The following is a 23,752-nucleotide window of genomic DNA, read 5'->3' on the forward strand; positions in this document are numbered from 1 at the left end:
TGGGGGATGTCAACGGGGACACTATTTTTCTTGCTGCTTCACAGAATGGAAGATGGAGACCCAGAACCCCTCAGTGAAGTTTGTTTTCCAACAGGGGGCTTTCGTTGTTCAGTCACTAAGTCCTATCTGACTCTGCGATCCCACGAACTGCAGCACGCCAGGCCTCCCTGGTCCTTCACGTGGACTCTCCCAATCTGGGCTAATCCCAGGAATCTTTAGTCTACCTGGAGGACACCATTGTCTTCAAACCTCATTTGAGCCTGTGTGTGCCTGAGCAAGGGCTCGCCCCTTGAGTGGGCAGGTAGGCTGGGCATCTCTTTGGAGCAGGGTTGGGGGTGGGGGCTTCACCTGCCTGGAAGTGTGTGGGCCACTGGGCTTCCTGCAGTGGTAAGAGGGGCAGAGCCCTGGACACACTGCCTGTGGGCTTGGCACTGCACGGGTGACCCGCTGGCAAGGCTGGTTGCAGGAAGAGCTGGCTGTAGGGAGGGGCAGTTACCCCTTTCAGCTGGGAGAACTAGCGGCCAAGAGGTGGGCCTGCCGCACAGGCAGCCCAGACAGGGACATCCCTGGGACCCTGGACAGCGCCCGAGTCAGGGCCCTTCACCACCCTTCCCGCCCGCCTCGGAGGCCCTGGGTACCTGTTTATTCTTTAGGTCAAGGGAGATTTCGTAATCGGAGGCGGCAGGGGCGCGGGAGCAGAGCGCCGTCGCCAGGGCAGGCTGCTGCCGGCCAGGGGAGGCCGCGCGGTGGGGGCCGGCCCGCGGGGAGGCGCCCCCCGCCCCCGGCCGCTCCTCCTCCTCCTGCAGCTGCTGGGCTTGAGCCTTCGGGGCATGGGCACTGGGTCTGCCGGCCGCCGCCGCCGCCACGGAGTCCTCCGTGCCCCCACCGGCCTGGGCGCAGGCGCCGTCACTGCGAACGAAAGGCAACGGAGCTCGGTTGGGGGGGGGGGGCGCGGGGTGCGTGTGGGTACGGGGAGGGGGCTGGGGCCCTCGGGCAGCTATGGGCCTGTGGAGGGGCTGGTGGGGGCCTCCTGCTGTCTTCATTAGGGTGGGGCTATCTTGGTGTGCAAGAACTCCAGGCCAGGAGGAGAGCCTAAGCTTGGGGAGGGTCCCCTGAGGGGCAGAGAGAGGGGCTCAGGAACTTGCTTAGATGTAATATGTGTGCCATGTTGTGCTTAGTCGCTCAGTCATGTCCGACTCTTTGTGACCCACGGACTGTACTCGCCAGGCTCCTCTGTCCTTGGGGATTCTCCAGGCAAGAAGACTGGACTAGGTTGCCATGCCCTCCTCCAGGGGATCTCACCAACCCAGGGATCGAACCCAGGTCTCCCGCATTGCAGGCAGATTCTTTACTGTCTGAGCCACTAGAGAAGCCCTAGGGGTGGACTACCCGGGTTCCGATCTGGGTCCTGTCTCTCATTAGCTGTTACTTAACAGCTAAGCGGGTTACTTAACCTCACTTTTCTCTGTTTCCCCATCTATAAAATGTTGTTCAGTCACTCAGTCGTGTTCCACTCTTTGTGACCCCATGGACTGCAGACCGCCCAGCTTCCCTGTCCTCCACTATCTCCCAGAGCTTACTCAAACACAAGTCCATTGAGTCGGTGATGCCATCCAACCATCTCATCCTCTGTCATCCCCTTCTCTTGCCTTCCATCTTTCCCAGCATCGAGGTCTTTTCCAATGAGTCTGCTCTTCGCATCAGGTATAAAATGGGAATAATAATGGAACCTACCTCACTGGGATGTTTGGAAGGCTTAAGTAAGTTACAGAGTTCTTAAGGCAGGGTCTGGCTCCTGCTGCCTGCTCAGTGTGTGTTAACTACCATAGTTATCAGTGGTCTGCTTACTGGCCAGTGGCTTAAGTAGCTGAGAGGAAGCAGACCCCCCACTGAACCAGGTCCGTCTTTTAGACGGCCGATGTGAGGCTGGGGGAGGAGTGACGCTTCTAGATGAAGTCGCTGCCCCTCCCCAGCCCCTCTCTCTCTGGGGGAACCACGGACAGGAGCCACAGCTGCTGCCCACATGCCCGCCTCTGAGACGACACTCAGGCTGCTCCCCTCCCCGGCCAGCCTCTGAGTTCTGCCCCTCCCCCAGACCCCGCGCTGAGCCCTCTCCAGCATGAAGCCTTCCTGGTGGTTCCAGCTTCCAGGCTCCATCTGCGAGGACCCCAGAGGCTCACCACCTGCATCACAGAGGAGCACCTCGGCTCACGGTGAGGGCTCCAGTGCAGCCCCCTCCCTTGTGGCTTTGGTCAAGTTGCTTTTTCTCTGAGCCCTGGTTTCCCCATCAGTACATGGGAGGCGCTGGTACCTGCCCTACAGGGGTCCCTGGGAGGTGGAAAGGAGTCAGCACGTTGAGGGCTTCGTGCAGCACCTGGTACAGACTGAGTGCTCCAGAAATGTTAACTTCTCTTTCCCCGTCTCTCCACCCCACCCTCGATTTCCCACAAGCCTGAGGCTTGTATTCTATTTGATCCCCTTCTCCCCAGTTGGTGCTGAGCAAACAATGAGGGCTCCGCAAAAACTTGAAGGATGAATTGAAGAGAACCCAAGACCCCTGACACAGCCTCTGTGGTGGACAGGTACCCTAGGTTATCTAGCCCATCTTTCTCATCTCCCTTTTTCACAGATGAGGAGTGGGGTCCCAGGGAGGTGGGCTGGCTCTGGTTGGAGGGCCAGGCAACCTTGGGATTTATTTCTTCCAAGGCTTTGTCCCACATAAGATGTCCCAAATCATGCCAGAGGGACTGCTTCTGCCTAACTTTAAAGCCTCCTAGTGCTAAAATAACCAAGGGTAAAGAGTCTGTCTTCATTCAAGTCCTCCCAGCACTCCCCTGCACTGCACCCCCTCCCTCAAACACAAATAAAGAAGAGTTCACTGGCTGCCCTAGCAACAAGGAGCCTGACTCCTTGCCTCTGCATAATTCTTTGCTTCGTCATTTTTCCTGTGGCCACCAATCAAGCTATATAGTTGGATGAGCTCTAAGTATTGGGTTTTTTCACTGGTATCACCAGAAAGTTCTTTGTAAGGTCTAACTTCAACTTTTCTTGAGATAGAACACGCCCATTCTTCCCGAATGGTCAAGTGTGCTGTGCTGTGCTTTGTCGCTCAGTCGTGTCCGACTCTTTGTGACCCCAAGAACTGTAGCCCGCCAGGCTCCTCTGTCCATGGGATTCTCCAGGCAAGAATACTGGAGTGGGTTGCCATGCCCTCCTCCAGGGGATCTTACTGACTCAGGAATCAAACCAGGGTCTCCTGCTTTGCAGGCGGATTCTTTACCAACTGAGCTACTAGGGAAGCCCCCGGGTCACATGGAAAAGCCCCAGGGTCACTTTCCTCCCTAGCACAACCTGCCTCCAGGGGGTAGAATGCACTCTCACCCTGGACTCTGGACTGTCCTTGGTGGTGATGCCCAAGGCTTCTTCACCCCAGGTTTTCAAGACGCATGACATTAGGCTCTTATGCATCCAGGGGCTGAGGCCACCCATGGAGGTTTTTCCACACAGGAGATCATAAGATTTGAGTATGGGATGTGAAAGTCTTTGAGAACTTGGGGGACAAAACAGCTGCTCAGAGGATCATTCCACACCCAGAGGACTAGAATGATCTGTGTGTTGAAGCTCTGCATCTCATCAGGGGAGGGTCACTCATGTGGGGTGCTGGCTTGTGCTTAGAGGGCCTCTAGGTGCCCACTGCACATGCCTGGTCCTGGCACATCTAGGATTCCTCGAGGTTCCAGCAACCACCCAGCTGTCCATCATCTCAGCTACCAGAGTTGGCTTCCTAAAGTGCAGATGCTCAAAACCCAGCAGTGACTTTCTGGTACTGCCAGATATAGTTCAAGGGCGTTCGTGAGTTCACCCGAATCTCCTTGTCCACACTCATCTCTGGGAGTAACCTGGCCACTCTCTCTACTGAGTGTTAGTCGCTCAGTGTTAGTTTGACTCTGCAACCCTGTGAATTATAGCCTGCCAGGCTCCTCTGTCTATGAAATTCTCCAGGCAAGAATACTAGAGTGGGTAGCCATTCCCTTCTCCAGGGGATCTTCCCAAACCAGGGATAACCCAGGTCTCCTGCATTGCAGGCAGATTCTTTACCATCTGAGCCACCTGGAAACTTTCCTCAGATCTGCTGTGCCTGCTCAGACCACCATGCCTGTACCGTCATTTCCTTCTGCCAGGGTAACGGCACCCCACTCCAGTACTCTTGCCTGGAAAATCCCATGGACAGAGGAGCCTGGTAGGCTGCAGTCCATGGGGTTGCTAAGTCGGACACGACTGAGCGACTTCACTTTCACTTTTCACTCTCATGCATTGGAGAAGGAAATGGCAACCCACTCTAGTGTTCTTGTCTGGAGAATCCCAGGGACGGGGGAGCCTGGTGGGCTGCCGTCTGTGGGGTCGCACAGAGTCGGACACGACTGAAGCGACTTAGTAGCAGCAAAATGCCTTATCCTTTCTCTGCCTTGACAACTCTTTCAGAACTCACTCATTGTTCCAGGAAGAGTCCGCCCTCCAGTGTGCTCCAGTGGTTCTTGGCACTTGCCTCTATTTCATAACTGACCACTCTACCTAAATTATTCACTGATGTGTCTCTCTCCTCCACCAGACAGTGCCATGCACAGCTTTTTATCATAGGTGCTTATTACCTAGGCTGGCTTATAAGACATGTTTAGGAAATGTTAAATGGATAGAGGGATGGAGGGGTGGATGAGTGGATGGAGGGATAAATGGATGGGTGAATGGATAGCATTTAATCTCTCACCCTTTCCCAAGAGCAGAGATACTGTGGTGAGCTTGGTGATACAGCCCCAGATCCTTCTTCAAGGACTGATTTCCTGTCCAGCCCTGGGGCTGCTACTGAAGCTTGCCTTCAGCTGTCAGCTCCCCCAGCTCCTTCTGGGACTGTCTGAGCTGCAGTGAGCTCCTGGGCCCAAAGTCGTATTTTCCCCAGGGCAGTCTACATCCAGTGGCCGACAGTGGTTATAAAGGTTCAGCCGTGTGATCCAGTCTGGATCTGAGAGGTCATGCTCCCTGCAGAGCTGGCGATGGGATTAGCCCAGGCTCCTAGTGGTTGTCTGTCACAGGTCAACCTCTCCCTGCCCCGCGCTATGCTCCTGCCCTCCCCCAAGGCGTGTTGACCCTAAGCATCCTCTAGTCAACATCCAGCACACTAGACTCAGAGTCTTTTCCCAGAGACACCAATGAGCGATGAGCACCCAAGCAGCAATGGGCACCCAGCTTCTCTTTTTCCTTCCTTTTCCTTGTCAGCCACGATTACCCTGCTCTCCCTGCTCCCAGACCTGTAAAACTTTTCTGGGCTCCAGACACCTTCGATAAAGACTCTGGGCTCTCTTCCCAGAAAACGGGTGTGCTTTCATACGTGCCGAGTCCTACCTGCACACTCAGAGGCTTTACAGGCTCCGTGGATCGAGCTGAAAGCACTATTCTGGGGGGATGGTCATGGGTTTCATCCATGTGCTGAGGACTGTGCCAAGCACTGAGGGCTGGCTCCAAGAAATGTAGGCAGCTCAGCTCTGGTCATACAGAAAGAAAATGTCAGGGTTCACACGCCACCGGGCTTTCAGACACCGGCCACTGTTCCCTCAACACTGATGGGTCCTCGCTCACGGGTCAGAAGGCTTGAGTGGAGGGAGCCCCTGTTCCTCTGACTCACTGATTTCAAGGAAAATATATTTATTCTGCACCTCAGTTTTCTCATTTGCAAAATGGGGGTATGAATATCTCCTTTCCAGGAGAGTTATGAAGATGAGGTTGACCTCCTAGGTTAGTGTGCTGGGAAAATGCATCCCTGAGAAGGATGAGGAGGTAGAGCAGGCGGCCGTGCAGCCCCTGCCAGGAGCTAGTCCCGGTGGTGGTGTCCCCTTGGGCTCCCAGGCAGACCCTGCCCGCCACCAGGAGCTCAGGGCCCGGGAGCTGCCAAAGTGCTGTATGAAGGCTTCCCTGGTGGCACGGTGGATAAAAATCCGCCTGCCAATTCAGGGGACCTGGGTTTGATCCCTGGTCCAGGAAGATCCCACGTGCCCTGGAGCAGTTAAGCCCATGCATCACAGCTACTGAAGCCCCTGAGCCCTAGAGCCTGCGCTCCACAAGAGAAGCCACCTCAATGAGAAGCCCAAGCTCCGCAACTAGAGAGTAGCCCGCACAAAGCAACAAAGGCCCAGAGCAGCCAAAAATTAATTAATTAATTAATAAAAGAGCCCTGTGAGGGGGCTGGGGAAGACTTCAGGGGAGGGAGCACCAGGCCCATGCTCGTCCTGTCCGCTAGAGATTGGCTTGGGACGTGGTCCTGGCACAAAGGCAGAGAAAGGGATGAGGGGAAGCCTGAGGCGTGTTGTGGGGTTTGGAGACAGGGTGGGGAGGGAGGGACGGAGGGCCACTTTCCCCTCTGAGCAGTGGCCAGAGCAGCAGTTCCTGAGACCCAAGCAGAAGTGTTTTGAAGGCTGGAGGACTCCTTGGGTGGCAAGGTTCCCCCAGAGGGCCTGAGCCTGGCCAATTGCACTAGATTATCCTGGCTCCGCCAGCCTTTCTGAAAGCCCTTCTGGGACAAAGAAACTAGGCATTTTCCAGACAAAAGCTAACAAAACGCCTCACATCTCAAGATTTTTCAGCCTTTACTAAAACACTCCTTTCTCTCTCTCGCCTGAATCGATAAAGTGATCTTCGATGGTCAGAATAAAGGCTGAGCAAGGGGGGTCAAGTGTCCTTGGTGGGGGAGGGTCCCAGACGGTGCTGGAGAGGGGCTGCAGTGAAGAGAGGGCCAGTGTCTGTAACAGATTCACCCTGTGCTGATTCTAAGCACAGGCTGGAAAATGCCGCCTGTGGTGGTGGAGAGCCCTGGGCCCCAGGCAGGGTCTGACCGCCTCCTCCAGCTGCGCTAGCTGTAACCGTAGGCACATGGCTTCCCTGCACCTTGGATTGCTCATCATAAGATGGACAGTTTGAGCAAAAGGCTCTGACAACAGGAAGGACGGAGAGGCCAGCTTCCTCCCTCTCCCTTTCCCTCCACGGGCCGGGCCCACACCCTGCACCTTCCTGTTCCTGTCCACGCCCCTCTGGCCTCCATACCCAGGGACATGGTGAAGGCCTCCCTGCCTTCCTCTCTGCCCTGACCACCATCATCCACGCTGGAAGCTGGGGCTCGCAGGAGGAGGCTCTGGAGGAGGGCGGCTGGGTCTTCCCTGCTGTCCACTTGCAGAGGCCGCCCTTCCTCCCACGGACCCCAAGAGAGTAAGTTACTCCCTCTCCTGTCCGCTCAGTGGAGACTCCAGGATTTGGCTGCATGACTGTTCCAGAAGGGTCTGGAAGGGCTGGTTTGTCTGGAGGGGTTTCCTGTTGAAGGCATCACAGCCCTCTGGGCCTGTATCCTCCGCAGAACCAAGCCCAGGGTGCCACTCAGGGTGGGCCCCCGAGTCCAGCGTGGAAACCATCTCTGCATCATAGCCCCTCATGGTGAGACGCCAGCACCTGGTGCCCACTGGGGAGGGGGTCTACATCTAGAAGTTTCCTCAGGACACCTCCCACACAGACTCACAGGCTGGACCACACCAGTGATGCGATCTGATTGCCACTTGAAGCCTAATATTTTTGAGCATTTTATTTCCTCCCCAATAGGTGTGGATCCAGTAGCAAAATCAAGCTCTCAGGACACCCTCCAAGCTCGCTGCCTGACACACTGCACACAGTCACAAGTCCAGGCTTCTCTGAGCCCGAGGACACACCTCGGGCTTTCTCACCTCCTGTGTCTGCCCCCGCCCCCCCACAGAAGCTAGTTCCCTGCCCATGTTCCCACCTCACCCACCCCGAGGATGATGCCCCAGAAACATGGCCTGCAGTCTGTCCTGACATACCCCACCATCACCTGACAGCTGAACTGAATAGTCGTTGTTAAGTCGCTCAGTTGTGTCTGACTCTTTGCGACCCCATGGACTGTATCCTGCCAGGCTCCTCTGTCCATGGGATTCTCCAGGCAAGAACACTGGAGTGGGTAGCTGTTTCCTTCTCCAGGGGATCTTCCTGACCCAGGGATGGAACCCGGGTCTCCTGCATTACAGGCAGGTTCTTTACCATGTGAGCTATAGGGAAGCCCATGGGTTTCCCAGGTCATCTCCAAAGGTGTTTGGGTGAAAAAGGAAGTAAGACACAAAAGCTTTGGGAGGAAGCCCCAGAGCTCCCACTGTGGGGAGCCAGCCCCACAGTCCAAGCAGGGCAGGGGTCAGCCCCAGGCCACAAACCTGTCCTTGTGGGGGCTAAACTGTCTCCTCCTCTTAGGACGGAAGGAGGCCAGACTGTCAGCTGGCGCGATTTCCCCGATAAAATGCCTGTATGCTTAATCTCATCCTCGCTGCACTGTGACAGCCGGGTGCTCGGTTAAATCATTTCCTCTCCTGCCCTGACATCTAGAAAATCCGCTCTCAGGGCCCGCTGGTCCTGCTTGATTGGCATTCATCAGGGCTTTTAGCTCCTTTGATCTCTTCCCCCAGCTGGTCTCTCAGTTCTGAGTCCCTCACCCCTGCTCGCTCTCTCCAGCCAACTCTCCATGTGTCATGGGCCAGGCTGGAGTAGAAACATCTGAACATGGCCCCCTCCTCCCTGCCAGTTGCCTGCCGCCCAGAGGAGGAACTGGGCCCTCTCCCTGAAGGGCACAGCTCAACAAACCAGAGCAAGACCCAGAGTTGTGTGTCTCCTTCCTCTTGCTGTACTAGGGTCTCTGCTGCAGGGACCTCATCTGCTGAACTGGCCCATTCTAAGTATTTCCTGGTCATGCCTGAGCCTTCTCCTGGAACTCCTAGATCTCAGCTGATTTATCCCTTTCTGCTCTTAAAAAATCCAGTTTTAAAACAGCTAGCACCAGGAATTCCCTGGTGGTCCAGTGAATATGACTCTGAGCTCCCAGTGCAGGGGACACAGGTTTGTTCCCTGCTTGGGGAACTAAGATACCACATGCTTTGTGGTGTGGCCAAATAAAATTTAAAAATTTTTTTAATTTAAAAATCAAAAATAAAGGAAGACAGCTTTGGGCCATGGCATGTGCGTGCGTGCGTGTGTGTGTGTGTGTTAGTTGCTCAGTCGTGTCTGACTCTTTGTGACACCATGGACTATAGCTCACTAGAGTCCTCTGTCCATGGAATTCTCCAGGCAAGAATACTGGAGTGGGCAGCCATTCCCTTCTCCAGGGTATCTTCCCCATCCAGGGATCAAACCAGAGTCTCCTGCATTGCAGGTGGATTCTTTATCATCTGAGCCACTAAGGAAGCCCTCTATGGCACATACCTCATGCTAAAAAAAAAAAAAAAAGCTAACATTTATTGAGTGCCTACTATATACCAGATACCTTTGCACACATGACATCACTGAATCCTCCCAACCACCCTAAGGGGCTTCCCTTGTGTCTCAGCTGGTAAAGAATCCGCCTGCTATGCGGGAGACCTGGGTTTGATCCCTGGGTTGGGAAGATCCCCTGGAGAAAGGAAAGGCTACCCAGTCCAGTATTCTGGCCTGGAGAATTCCATGGACTGTATAGTCCATGGTGTCGAAAGAGTCAGACACGACTGAGCGACTTTCAAAACCATCCTAAGAGCTGAGTGCTACTGTTTTCCCCACTGGACAGATGAGAAAATCGAGGATCCCAAAGCTTCAGTAGTTGCACCAAGGTCACAGGGTTTGTACATGACCAAGCCAGGACCTGAACCTAGATTTAAGTCTCTCTGTGTGTGCTCTCTATGCCAAAGCCTTTGACTGTGTGGATCACAATAAACTGTGGAAAATTCTGAAAGAGATGGGAATCCCAGACCACCTGACCTGCCTCTTGAGAAACCTGTATGCAGGTCAGGAAGCAACAGTTAGAACTGGACATGGAACAACAGACTGGTTCCAAATAGGAAAAAGAGTACATCAAGGCTGTATATTGTCACCCTGCTTATTTAACTTCTATGCAGAGTACATCATGAGAAACGCTGGGCTGGAAGAAGCACAAACGGAATCAAGATTGCCAGGAGAAATATCAATAACCTCAGATATGCAGATGACACCATCCTTATGGCAAAAAGTGAAGAGGAACTAAAAAGCCTCTTGATAAAAGTGAAAGTGGAGAGTGAAAAAGTTGGCTTAAAGCTCAACATTCAGAAAACTAAGATCATGGCATCTGGTCCCATCACTTCATGGGAAATAGATGGGGAAACAGTGGAAACAGTGTCAGACTTTATTTTTGGGGCTCCAAAATTACTGCAGATGGTGATTGCAGCCATGAAATTAAAAGACGCTTACTCCTTGGAAGGAAAGTTATGACCAACCTAGATAGCATATTCAAAAGCAGAGACATTACTTTGCCAACAAAGGTTTGTCTAGTCAAGGCTATGGTTTTTCCAGTGGTCATGTATGGATGTGAGAGTTGGACTGTGAAGAAAGCTGAGCACCTAAGAATTGATGCTTTTGAACTGTGGTGTTGAGAGTCCCTTGGACTGCAAGGAGATCCAACCAGTCCATCCTAAAGGAGATGAGTCCTGGGTGTTCTTTGGAAGGGATGATCCTAAAGCTGAAACTCCAGTACTTGGCCACCTCATGCAAAGAGTTGACTCATTGGAAAAGACTCTGATGCTGGGAGGGATTGGGGGCAGGAGGAGAAGGGGACGACAGAGGATGAGACGGCTGGATGGCATCACCGACTCAATGGACATGAGTTTGAGTGAACTCCGGGAGTTAGTGATGGACAGGGAGGCCTGGTGTTCTGCGATTCATGGGGTGGCAGAGTTGGACACGACTGAGTGACTGAACTGAACTGAATTGAACTGAGTGTGCTCTCAGTAGGTCTCCTTTAAAACCTCCCTTTGTATTTTCACAGTAAGTGAGATGAGGCTTCCCTGGTGACTCAGACGGTAAAGAATCTACCTGCAGTGCGGGACACCCGGGTTCGATCCCTGGATTGGGAAGACCATCTGGAGAAGGGAATGGCTACCCACTCCTGGTGGGCTGCAGTCCATGGGGTTGCAGAGTGGGACACGACTGAGCGACTAACACTTTCACTTTCAGTAAGTGAGATGGAGAGAGAAATCCCACCGTCGGCCTGCTGAAGCTCCTCTGATATGAGTGCTCCCTCCACCTCCCAACCCCAACCCAGGGTCTCCTGTTTGGGTCACACCACCCTGATTTGTCCTGCTTTGTAAATGCTCCTGGTCCCTCCATATGGACGCCTCCTCCAGCCAAGGCAGCGCCTTACCTTCAGGTAGAATCACTCTAGGGGAGGAGCCTTGGGGACTAGAGTGTTCATACCGCCCCTTCCCACCCGCTGTGATAGCTGAGGACACTGAGGCCTGGAGAAGTGGGTGGCTTGTCTCATTCTGGGGGGGAGATCAGCACCAGCACCGGCAGGCAGCCTGCGTCCAGAGGACAAGGCACTTTGGTCTCCATCTCCCATCTGCAGACAGTAAAAGCCTGCACCCTGTGTGTCCACCACCTTGACGTCCACAGACCCCTTTCTCTGTCCTCCCCCACCCTTTTCTCGGTTCCAGACCGAAAAACATCGTCCTTCACAGACAGCTGGCTTCCCTGTTTTTTAAAAATATAGATACATTTACTTATTTGGCTGTTCTGGGTCTTAGTTGCGGCATGTGGGATCTAGTCCCCTGACCAGGGATGGAACTTGGGCCCCCTGCTTTGGGAGCACAGAGTCTTAGCAGCTGGACCACCAGGGAAGTCCCTTGCTTTGTTTCTTAATCACCACATATGTAATCTCTAAAAATCTCCTTTCTTAAGCCCTCTCAAAGACAGTAAATTCTTTAAGAATGCCTGATCTGATGCACTTCCTCTCGCTACATAGATTAAGATCGTTTCCTCGTTCGGAGTCCGATGAAATGGATTTGAAACCCTTTTTGTTATCCGTCAGAAACACTTACTGGAATGATAAGTCATTTTCATGGTCATGTTATGGGTTAAAAGATACATGAATAGGTAAAGATGACCTTTCAGAGGAGAAAACAAACTAGCCCAGGAAGTAGAGAAGTTAGAGAAATCTCTAGGCCTTCCCTTCCTGGGAGTGAAAAGAGAACCTCTATAATAATCAAACAAGCAGTTTTCAGCAAACGGAGCAAAAATTTGTTTCTTCTTCTAAAACTGGACAAAAGCTGGTCCTCGTGGTAGCTTGCATTTTGTTGTTCTGAAAGTATTATCTTAGTCATGTTTATTTCTTTTCTTTTCTTTTTTTTTTTTCCAGCCATGCCATATGGCTTGTGGGATCTCAGTTCCTTGACAAAGGGATTAAACCCCGGGCGAGGAGCCTGGTAGGCTGCAGCCCATGGGGTCGCAAAGAGTCGGACATGACTGAGTGACTTCCCTTTCACTTTTCACTTTCATGCATTGGAGAAGGAAATGAAAACCCACTCCAGTGTTCTTGCCTGGAGACTCCCAGGGACGGGGAAGCCTGGTGGCCTGCCGTCTAGGAGGTCACACAGAGTCGGACACGACTGAAGCGACTTAGCAGCAGCAGCAGCAGCATGGTGTGAAAGTTCAGAACCCTAACCACCAGGTAACTCCCAAACACGGAACTCCCATGTTCATTTCTTTAAATAATAAAGCTTAGAGCTTTTATCCTCTAAAAGTATTCCCCTGGACGTTTCTCTCTTCAGCCTGGTTGCACGAACCTCCTGCTCAAGGGTCAGGGGAAGCGGGGGGCAGGGAAGGGCCCCACCTTCTCACTCCCTGGACCATAGGCCAGGCTCTCGGGGGGACAAAGTTTGGGGGGACCACACTTCACTTCCTGCACCAACGAATCCCTTCCTTCCTTTGTCCCCTGACGCCAGTGGTAGAAGCCACAACAGACGTGGCTCAAATCCCAACTGTGCCATCGACCAGTCTGGGGACCATCATTTATCATCTCCGAGCCTCGTGTATAAGTAACATGGAACAACAATATTTTATAAGCTTTCCATGAGAATTAAATCATGCCTGTATCTATTGCACACAGCAGGCTCTCAGCACAGGACAGCTAGCATTCTCCTTCCCTCTCGTGGGTGGGGAACACAAAACAGAGTCACAGAGGGAGCAGGGGTTCTCTAACCAGCTCTGACATCCAGCAGCCTGTCTGGAGGTGGCCCAGCCTGGCCTGGCTCCCAGGGAAGCAGCCCCGGGGCTGAGCATCCGTCGTGACTACCCAGGTCACAGGAGAGACCATCTTAGAGGACAGCCAGGCCTGAGCGGGAAGCACACGGGAGATTGCTCCAGACACAAGTCCCATGTCCCACAGAGCAGAAAGTGGACCCCAGCACAGGACAGAACTTTCCTGATGCCCACTGGAGTTAGGGGGACCACCCCCACCCAGCGAACCCCCCTGCAAGATGGCATCTGCTCTGTCTCTTATGCCCCCAGATTCCGGCAGGGAAGACTCAGGGGCACGGAGCGCACAGAGGGGTAAAATGACAGGGGGTCTGGGGGTGGAAGACCACTGACTCTGGCTCAGGGACCAAATTCTCTGCCCTCTCCATTGAGGCCACCCTCGGGGATGGAGTCAGCCAAGATGGGCTCTCCTGTGACAAGCTGGGGACCCTCAGAAGACAGGAACCCAAATAAGGATGAGCAGCCCCTCCCCATGCCCGCTGCTCTACACCACCTGCAGTTTGCTACACCCACAGTAGATGGTGGTCTTCGACCCCCAGGACTCCCACCCAGCCTCCACTCCAGGGCAGCGCATCGCAGGGGGCAGTCTTCACAGCCCTGGCTCAGGGTGCCGGACCCCAACCCCTGCAAAGGCCTCTGGAATCGAATCTCTGGACTCTGAGGAGGACATCAGACAATTTCCCCTTGGCCTTGCCGCCCACTGCCCCCTGGCCTAAAGATGCAGAGACCCTAGAGCTTGGGGGTTGGGTGGGCTGGGCGCGCATCCTTCCACCCCTACACCTGCCCTGCCCCCACCCAGGCAGTGACAGAAGCTGAGGCCTTTCTGTGCTTCTCTGGGGAAGAGCAGACAATTTTGAAGTCCCAGAATGGGGAGGAGTGGAGGGAAGTGTTCCTGGCAGCCTGGGCGCCTAATGTGATGGGTGGAGCAGGCACAGGACTCGGGTCCCCTGAGCCCACCTGTTTGAAGCCTAAACTGTATTGACTGAGAATTCAATCACTCCGTAATCGCTGAGTAAACTCTGGCTGGTCCACGGATCAGGCCTCTGGCCACTGTGGCAGATGCTGACGTGGGGCTCCCCCGGCAACGCCACTGCTGGCCCGTGTCCCCTCCTCAGGGGTCCCCAGCAGGGCCCCCAGCCTGGCTGATTGGCAGGGAGGAGGGGGACAGGGAGGGACTGGCTGGGTGGGGGGGGCAGGCTCCCTTGTGGCCACAGTGCCCTGAGCAGAAAAGGTAGACTACAGAATCGTTTTTTCTTTCGGGGGGGATATAAATTCCAGCCTAGAAACCCTGGCAGGTTGCATGCTAGTACATTAACAGCAGTTAATTCTGTATGACCGGGTTCCATTTTTATTTTCTTCTTTATATTTCTGCATTTTCCACATTTCCAACAACTAGCAACTATAACTTATAATCAGAGAAAATAGATGTTATTCAGGGTCGAATGCAGTGGCTGGAAGGATCCCTCCCATGCTCCTGAAGAAAACCCCGGTGGCATTTCCATGCAACGCGGCCACCCGCGGGAGCTCAGCCTGGGCTGACCTTCCAGCCCCAGAACCGGTGGGCAGGGGTCCCTCTGCTGAGACCCCGAACTTCTCTCCACCCCAAGCCGTCATCTGCAGGTGGCCACATGAACGGAGACAAAATACCAGGGCTGCTTAGTGCCGGGGCCTGGCGCATTAGGTAACACTAAGTGCCTCTCCCATCCCGGTTGGAGAACCAACGCCCAGAGTGCCCCGGCCCCTCCCCTCCCCCAGGGCCGGGGGTGGTTCTGCTTCCTGCCCAGGAACCCCCTCCTGAGTGCCCCCCACCTCCTGTCATCACTCTAACAGATGTCAGTCTTCCTCCTCTGGGGGGGGGGGGGGCGCTCCGTGCCACCCACAGAGACAAATGGGCTGCTATTTCTCTCTCTAGATGCTGGAGGCTGCTTGTTCCCCAGGTTACTGAGCACCCCAAAGGGAGGGGAGCCTATGGGAAGAAGGGCAGGGCCCGCAATCACTGCCCCGTTCAGTCACCCAGAATAAAGCCCTGTCATTACTGGCAGTGGGGGGACGTGAGGAAGTGGGGCAGAGCCCAGCTCGCACTCCAATCGCTGCCCTGGAGGCTGATCGCCTGCTTCCCACCTGGGAAGTGTGGGATGCATGCTCGGGGCCGCGTGAACATAGGCACGGGGATGGGTGGTCCAGCCTCAGAGGCCTTGTGGCCCCGTAACCACCCCAGGGCACCCCACCTCTGGCCTCCCAATCTTCCCACTTCTGGGAGCATCGCTCTCAGGCAGGCTCTGGGTCCCAAGAGAGAGGTTCCCTGACTCCACCCCCAAAGCTTCCCCCCGGGGTAGCTGGATAAGGCTGAGCTTGCACCCCTGCACCCCCAGGACTGGGGCTTTGGGAGGGGGCAAGGGTCTCCCCTGGATCAAGGGTTTATCTCAGGCTCCAGCAGCTCTTTTCTGTACATCTGATCAAAGGAGCTATGGACCATCGTCTGCCCCACCACCACCCCCGTCCCCAGGATGAGCCCATCGGCTCTAGAAAGGGACTCCTGCTCAGGCCTACAGCTTGGGTAGGGATGGTTGGTGGGGGGATGGTTGGTGGTGGGGGAACAGCACCTCACACTCTGCTGACCTGGATCACTGCTGGCTTGGGCAGTATTCGGAGGAGGGAGGTAAGGGGCCTCGTGGCCAACCCTGCACTCACACACCGGAGACCCTGACCCTGAGCTGTGACTGATGGTGTGAAGTCTTCACTGGGCCTCCTGTAAGGACCATCCAGCTTCTCCCTGGAGACCCCAGAGGAGGCCCACCAGCTGAAGCCTTGCTGTTGTTCTGTTGTTGTTCAGTCGCTCAGTCAAGTCCAGTTCTTAGCAACCCCATGGACTGCAGCACACCAGGCTTCCCTGTCCTCCACTACCTCCCTGAGTTTGCTCAAGTTTGTGTCCGTTAAGTCGGTGATACCTTGCAACCATCTCATCCTCTGTCTCCCTCTTCTCCTTTTGCCCTCAATCTTTCCCAGCATCAGGTTCTTTTCCAATGAGTCGGCTCTTCACATTAGGTGGCCAAATTATTGGAGCCTCGCTGAGCCGGTGAAAACCCAGACTGAGCGGTGGGGACAGCCTGGCCTGTCTCCGAGCCCAAACTGGGGTCTCCTGAGGGTGGCTCAGGGGCCTTGTGACCTGTATCCTCACCTCAGCCCAGTCTCTGACCTTAGGGAAGCTCGGGGGTGGTGGTTGTGTACCCCCTCTGGAGGCTAAAGGGGAGGGAAGGGCCGGGAAGGTCCTGGGCAGAGCTGCGAACAGGCGTGTTGCGTGTCTGATGGGAGGAAACTTATCTGGGCAGGGCTTCCCCAGGAAGCCAAGAACAGACAGACAGACAGACACACAGACTACTGAACATCCGGGGCTTCTCCTAGAGAAGCCGAGACACCGACATCAGACAGAGTGACGGACAGACAAACAGAAACATGCTCTAGGAAACTACAGTCGGGACAGACAGGACACCTGGAGCAACTGGGAGCGGAAAGTGACAGCGGTTGACAATCAGGACACACCTGGGGGCCCCTCCCCCGGGCCTGCGCAGGGGGCGGGCAGGGAGGCAGCCTCGGGCAGAGCTCACAGGCCCTGGGGGACTTAGAGAGCCTCCCACCTCCCTCCCAGGGATTCGAAGACAAGAGATTTCCTACCATCTTGGAAAAGAAGCCTGTTCCTCTGCCCCCTCCCGCCCTGCCTACTCCCGTCTCCCACCCCCTCCCACCAGGAGTCAGGGCTCTGGGGTGAGGGTGGGGGTGGCTGGGAGGTGCAAGGAAGACCCAAGAGATGACTTCTATCCTTGGGCACCTCCCAGGCGCCAGCGTCTTGGGGGCACTGTGTCATCTATGCTCACTGGCGCCAGGGCTCGAGGGGCAGCAAGAGATGTGGACCGGACTGAGATGGACCGATGGGCAGGGGGCGCAGACCAGACAGCTCCTCTCTTCTCCTCCCCACCAAGGAGGACCACTCAGCCATGTGTCTGAGCAATGACCGCTCACGGGACAGGGCACGGCCTGCCCATCCTTCCTCCGGGTCACTAACTCTCTGCCCTCTTTCCCGTCCTCTCCCACTGTCTCATTCTCTCGTTTCTCATCTTCCTTCCAGTTTACAGGAGGGTCATTTCCAATGTGGGGGCTCACATGCCCCCCTGGACAGGGAGCCCCTGGGGATCCAGGGGGCTGCTGTCTCCTGTGGTCCTGGGAGCAGAGCTCGGCCCCCAGTCCTCTGGGCATCAGCACAGCACCCGGTCCTCCCCTTGCTCCCATCCCCAGCGCAGTCACCTCTGGGAAAAACCGTGCCTCCTACAGCCCTGGAGGTGAGCACCCCAAGGTGGGCCCCTGATTTAACCCAACCCAACCCCCTGCCACTTCCATTCCCGCACCCCCCCCCCCCAGAGTCCTGCCTTTCCCAACCCCCCCACCCCGCCCCCAACTCCTTCCAAGGGAAAACAAGCAAGGAAGGTTTTCCATCGCCAAGCTCACCAGCTACCACCTCTGATGACTACCCATTATTTCCCTAGGAATAAAGGGGGAAGGATCATGGGGTCACTGAGGCTTAAACCAGGAAGTGGCCCTTAGTGCAGGTCTAGGCCTGGGTGCTCACAGCTCAGAACCTTCTGCTGCCCTCCCACACAGACCTAAAGCCCATCTGGGCTGTGAGCAGCCCAGAGGCTCAGAGAGATGGTACATCATGTTGTTCTCTACGTAGAACAGCCCTTCTTCATACAGATGGGGAAACTGGGGCCCAGGGGAGTTAAGGAACTTGCCCAAGTTCACTCCAACAAGAGGAGACAGCAGATGGGGTCAACTCCGCGCTGGAGTCCGAGTGTCCTGACCCCCAGGGAAGTAAAGGACAAGCAAAGGAAAGAGAAAGGTGCTGAACTGAGACAGAAATCTTGGGGGAAAGAGAAGAGGACAAAGTGTGAGCAGCACAGAGAGGGCGGCTCCAGGTGGAGATGGAGGGAGAGAGTACTGATGGGGGGAGGAGGAGAGCTGGAGGGCTGGGGGGAGGATGGGGGGAAGAGAGAGGGTGGGTGAATGACCCAGGACAGGTGAGGAGGAGAGCCTGGACAGGACCCTGACTTCTCAGTGCCTCCCTCCCTTCCCACGTGGTCGGCCAACCCAGCGGAGGTGGACAAGCCTAAAAATCAAAGTTATCTTGGCTCCTTCATGGAAGGAGAAAAATTATCAAGAAAAATGCAAGTCTTGAGTAAGAAAGGCAGTATGGGTCCTCTTATTAGTTGGGCACCCTTGGGTGCTGGACAACCTACCACTAAGACATGTAGATAGAATCAAGTTAATTTCCCCTGATGTTTAAACAGGTGAACTTTTTATAGGCTGTTTAGTGGGGATGAGTATAGATCTGGGATTTGAACAGTAGGGTTATAATGATCTAAAAGTCAGCAATGGCTCATCTGGGGTCTGGAAGAAGGAAGGAGAGATGGAAACATGAGGAAGGAGGTAAAAACAAATAAAACGCGAGACTAGGGAGGAAGAAGCAGAGTGGGCCCCTGGTGTGTGCTCTGCCCAGGGTGGAGGACAGTGAGGTGGGGAGGGGAGGACGCGCAGCGGCTCTTCCCACCTGTGGGGGCCCAGGTCGGAGCAGGCGGGCTTCTGCTCGGTGTCAGCAGCTGGACAGCAGAACTGGTGCAGCACGGTCTCATTCCTGAGGGCAGAGCAGAGGGAGAAGGTCAGTGCCCTCTGACCACAAGGCGCCTCTGCCCAGCATGCTGCCCCCCGGGGAACTCCGAGGTCCCAAACGCTGCCCGGGGAGGACGTGCACCATTGCAGACACCACCTCCTGCTTGCAGCCCTCCCACCCCTTCTACCTCTGCACCCCGGTCCCCGCAGCAGGCTCCTCCACATGGATGTACCATCTATTCAGCCCTGACTTTTGTCACGATCACAGTTAGTCCTCCATAGCCCTGCTGCCCACTAAGGTCCGGCCAGCAAGGCAGAACTAGGTCTATTCATCCAAGATGCACAGAATTGCATGCAGGGAACATTTTTGGCTAATCATATGCAAAGATGCAAAGCGCTCATAGAAGCTCAGATGGTAAAGAATCTACCTGCAATGTGGGAGGCCCGGGTTCGATCCCTGGGTCAGGAAGATCCCCTGGAGGAGGAAATAGAAACCCACTCCAGAATCCTTGCCTGGAGAATACCATGGACACAGGAGCCTGGTGGGCTACAGTCCATGGGGTCACAAAGAGGCAGACACGACTGAGTGTCTGAGCACACAGACGACGTCTTGATTTACTGAGGCTCAGTTTTTTGTGTGTGTTTCAGCACAGAGGGAATTCAGAAAAATTAAAAAAGGAGGCAGCGTGGCCTGAAAGAAGAGGAGAAGCTGGGATTCATCCGGAAGCGGACCCCATTTCTTATTTCAAAAGAGCTAGGAAGTGGAGAAGAGAGTGGCAATACTGCCAGAGGAAAGTCAGAGACCAGAGAGGCCAGCTGGCTGGAGGGAGAGGAAGCACCAAACGCCAAGAGCTAATGAGGCCGTCGCCCGGCCAGGCCCCGAACCAGGGGAGGCTGCCCAACCACGACTGCCCACGTCTGTATTCAGACTCAGGACTCCACGGCTTGGCCATAAACACAGCTGAGTCACTGAGGGGACTGATGAGACGTGTGGTCCTGCAGCGGGTGAAGCGGCAGAGGATGGACAGACGAGGGGACACCCAGCAGGAGAACTGAGAAAGAAAAGCCAACAACTTTGAAAAACAATAACAAGTTATAGGGACTTCCCTAGTGGTCCAGTGATCAAGAATCTGCCTGCCAGTGCAGGGAACACGGGTTCAGTCCCTGGTCCGGGAAGATTCCACATGCCGTGGAGCAACTAAGCCCGTGAACCACAACTACTGAAACTGTGTTCTAGAGCCTGCAAACCATCATTACTGAGCCCATGTACCACAACTACAGAAGCCCGAGCGCCCTAGAGACCATGCCCTATGCTCCACACCAAGAGAAGCCACCGCAATAAGAAGCCCGCAAACCGCAACTAGAGAGTAGCCTGCTCACTGCAACAGGAGAAAAGCCCGCAGAGCAACGGAGACCCAGTGAAGCCATAAATAAATAAATACATAGATGAGTTATAGGACTTTGTGTGTTTTCGAGACTTAAAGCTGCTCAAATTAAGAGAATTTGGTGTTGGCATAAAGACAGACATACAGATTGTACCAAATGCAGAGGCTAGAAATAGACTCAAACATCAACTGATTCTTGGTACATTGATTTGTAGTAAAAGTACCAAGATAATTCAGTAAGGGATAATAACTTTTTTAACAGATGGTGCTAAAACAGTTGAATATGGAAAATGGACTTCAATCCATATCTTACACCATAGATACTTGAATTAATACTAACTGGATCATAGACTTAAAGTAACAGATGTAATAATTTTATAAACAGATCTAATGATTTTATTTTTCCAGTAGTCATGTATGGATGTGAGAGTTGGAACAAAAAGAAAGCTGAGCACCTAAGAATTGATGCTTTTGAACTGTGGTGTTGGAGAAGACTCTTGAGAGTCCCTTGGACTGCAGGGAGATTCAACCAGTCTATCCTACAGGAGATCATTGGAAGGACTGATGCTGAAATTCCAATACTTTGGCCACCTGATGCGAAGAACTGACTCATTGGAAAAGACCCTGATGCTGGGAAAGATTGAAGGCGGGAGGAGAAGGGGACGACAGAGGATGAGATGGTTGGATGGCATCACCGACTCGATGGACATGAGTTTGAATAAACTCCGGGTGTTGGTGGTGAGGGACAGGGAGGCCTATTGTGCTGCAGTCCTTGGGGTCACAAAGAGTGGGACACGACTGAGCGACTGAACTGAACTGAATGAATGTATAAATAAAATTATAAAACTTTTCAAAGAAAACATACAAAAAAATCTGTGACTTAGAGGACACAGAGATCTCCTATGTAGGATACAAAAAGCACAAACCACGGAGGAAATAAGTTGATAAATTAGACTTCATTGAAATAAAAATAAATTTTCTGTTTTGAAAGACACTGTTAAGAAAAGTGAATTCTTATAACTCAGTAATGAGGGGCTTCCCTGATGGCTCAGTGGTAAAGAATCTGCCTGTCAATGCAGGAGACAAGGGGTTGGTTCCTAGTCCGAGAAGATTCCATATGCCTCGGGGCAACTAAGCTGGTGCACCGCAACAACTGAGCCTGTGCTCTAGAGCCCAGAAACCGAAACATAAGAAACCTACTCACTCCAACTGGAAAGTAGCCCCACTCATCACAACTGGAGAAAAGAAATGAAGACCCAGCATGGCCAGAAATAAATAAATTAATTAATTTTAAGAAATAAGACAAACAACTTTATAGAAAAGTGTACTAAAGATTTGAATAGATACTTCACCAAAGAAAATATACTGACATCACTAGTCATTGCTGCTGCTGCTGCTGCTAAGTCGCTTCAGTCGTGTCCGACTCTGTGTGACCCCATAGACGGCAGCCCACCAGGCTCCCCCGTCCCTGGGATTCTCCAGGCAAGAACACTGGAGTGGGTTGCCATTTCCTTCTCCAATGCATGAGAGTGAAAAGTGAAAGTGAAGTCGCTCAGTCGGGTCCGACTCTTCGCGACCCCATGGGCTGCAGCCCACTAGACTACTCCCTCCATGGGAGTTTCCAGGCAACAGTACTGGAGTGGGGTGTCATTGTCTTCTCCTCACTAGTCATTAGGGAGATGCAAATGAAAATCAAAATGATACACCACTGCACGCCCATGAGAAGGACTAAGTTCAAAAGTCTGACAACACCAAGTGTTGAGAAGAGTGTGGAGCACCCGGGACTCTCACACTTCTGGTGGAAATGTAAAACGGCACAACTCTTGGGAAAGGACCCTGGCCGTTTCTTATAAAGTGAAAACACACACTATTTGCTCCTGTAACTGCATGCCTAGGGCTTCCCTGGTGGCTCAGACAGTAAAGAACCTTCCTGCAATTGCAGGAGACCCCGGTTTGATCCCTGGGTCAGGAATATCCCCTAGAGAAGGGAATGGGTACCCACTCCAGTATTCTTGTCTGGAAAACTCCATGGACAGAGGAGCCTGGCAGGTTACAGAGTGAAGAGTGGCAAAGGGGTCGGACACAACTGAATGACTAACACTAATTGCATGCTTAGGTATTTACCCCAGATAAATAAAAAACATATTGACATGAAACTGTTCACAACTGCAAATGTTCCCAGAAGTAAGAAGCTATCAACTCTACACATACACTGTCAGTTGATCTTGGACAAGGTTGCCAAGAAGGCACAACGGGAAAAGATCATCTCTGCAACAAATGGTATTGGGAAAGTTTAACACCCTCATGCAGAATAATGAATTTGGACCCATATCTTACACTGTGCACAAAATCAGCTCAAAATGGATGAGAGACTTAAGCATAAGACCTAGGGGGGAAGCTTTATGACATTGGTCTGGCAATGACTTCATGGATATGACACCAAAACCACAGTCAACAAAAGTAAAAATAGGCAAGTGGGACTACATTAAACCAAAAAAACTCCTGCACTGCAAAAAAAAAAAAAAAAAAAATCAAGAGTGAAAAGGCAACCTACAGAACAGGAGAAAATAGTTGCAAACCATATGTCTGATAAGCAGTTAATTTCCAAAATACAGAAAGAACTTCTACAACTCAATAGCAACAAAACCTAGTAACTCAATTAAAAGTGGGCTAAAAACTTGAACAAGCATTTTTCCAGAGAAGACATACAATGGCCCACAGGTATATCAAAAGATGCTCGAGGTAACTATCAGGAAAATGCAAATCAAAATCACAAGGGGCTATTACCTCACACGTGGTAGGATATTTATTCTTAAAAAAAAAAATAACGACAAAGACTACAAACATTGGGGAAAATGTGGAGAAATTAAAACCCTTGTACACAGTTGGTAGGAATGAAAAAACTGGTGCTATGAAAAACAGTATGGAGGTTTCTCAAAATATTAAAAATAGAACTACCGCATGATCCAGAAATCTCCCTTCTGGGTATTTATCCAAAAGAATTGAAACCAGGATCTCGAAGAGATATTAGCACTCCAATATTCAGTGCAGCCCTGGAGGAGGAAACGGCAACCCACTCCAGTGTTCTTGCCTGGAGAGTTCCAGGGACAGAGGGGCCTGGTGGGCTACAGTCCATGGGGTCGCAAAGAGTCAGACAGGATTGAGCACAGCACATCATTCAGTGCAGCACTATTCACGAAAGCCAAGATTCACAAACAACCTAAAAGATGGATGAACAAATAAAGACAGTGCTTTATATATGAGTGGAATCTATTCAGCCTTTAAAAAGAAGGAAATTCTGGAAATTCCCTGGCGATCCATTGGTTAGGACTCCACACTCTCACTGCCAAGGATTCAGGTTCAGTCTTTGGTTGGGAAACTAAGAGCCCACAAATGGCGTGCTGTAGCTGAAAGAAAATAAATAAATAAAAATGGGAACCAAAAAAAAAAAAAGAAGGAAACTCTGCCGTATCTGACAACATGGATGAACCTTAAAGACATGCTAAGCAAAATAAGCCAGTCACAGAAAGACAAATACTGCATGATCCCACTTATATGAATGAGGATCCTAAAATAGTCAA

General features: G+C 52.9%; 1 protein-coding gene across 5 annotated transcripts in view; it reads right to left on the bottom strand.

Moving 5' to 3' along the window:
• The window catches only part of IQSEC3 (IQ motif and Sec7 domain ArfGEF 3), an 88,806-nt gene that overhangs the window by 38,917 nt on the left and 26,137 nt on the right, over positions 1-23,752 (bottom strand). For all 5 annotated transcript variants that reach the window (XM_025283019.3, XM_025283018.3, XM_025283020.3 and 2 more), the window contains exons 2-3: positions 18,728-18,811; positions 639-909 (exon numbers count right to left, since the gene is read on the bottom strand). In XM_025283019.3, the coding sequence (XP_025138804.2) occupies positions 639-909; positions 18,728-18,811 (355 nt within the window). The remainder of the gene's footprint in view (positions 1-638; positions 910-18,727; positions 18,812-23,752) is intronic.

The sequence above is a fragment of the Bubalus bubalis genome, chromosome 4 (assembly GCF_019923935.1).
Source record: "Bubalus bubalis isolate 160015118507 breed Murrah chromosome 4, NDDB_SH_1, whole genome shotgun sequence".
NCBI classification, from domain to species: Eukaryota; Metazoa; Chordata; class Mammalia; order Artiodactyla; family Bovidae; genus Bubalus; species Bubalus bubalis.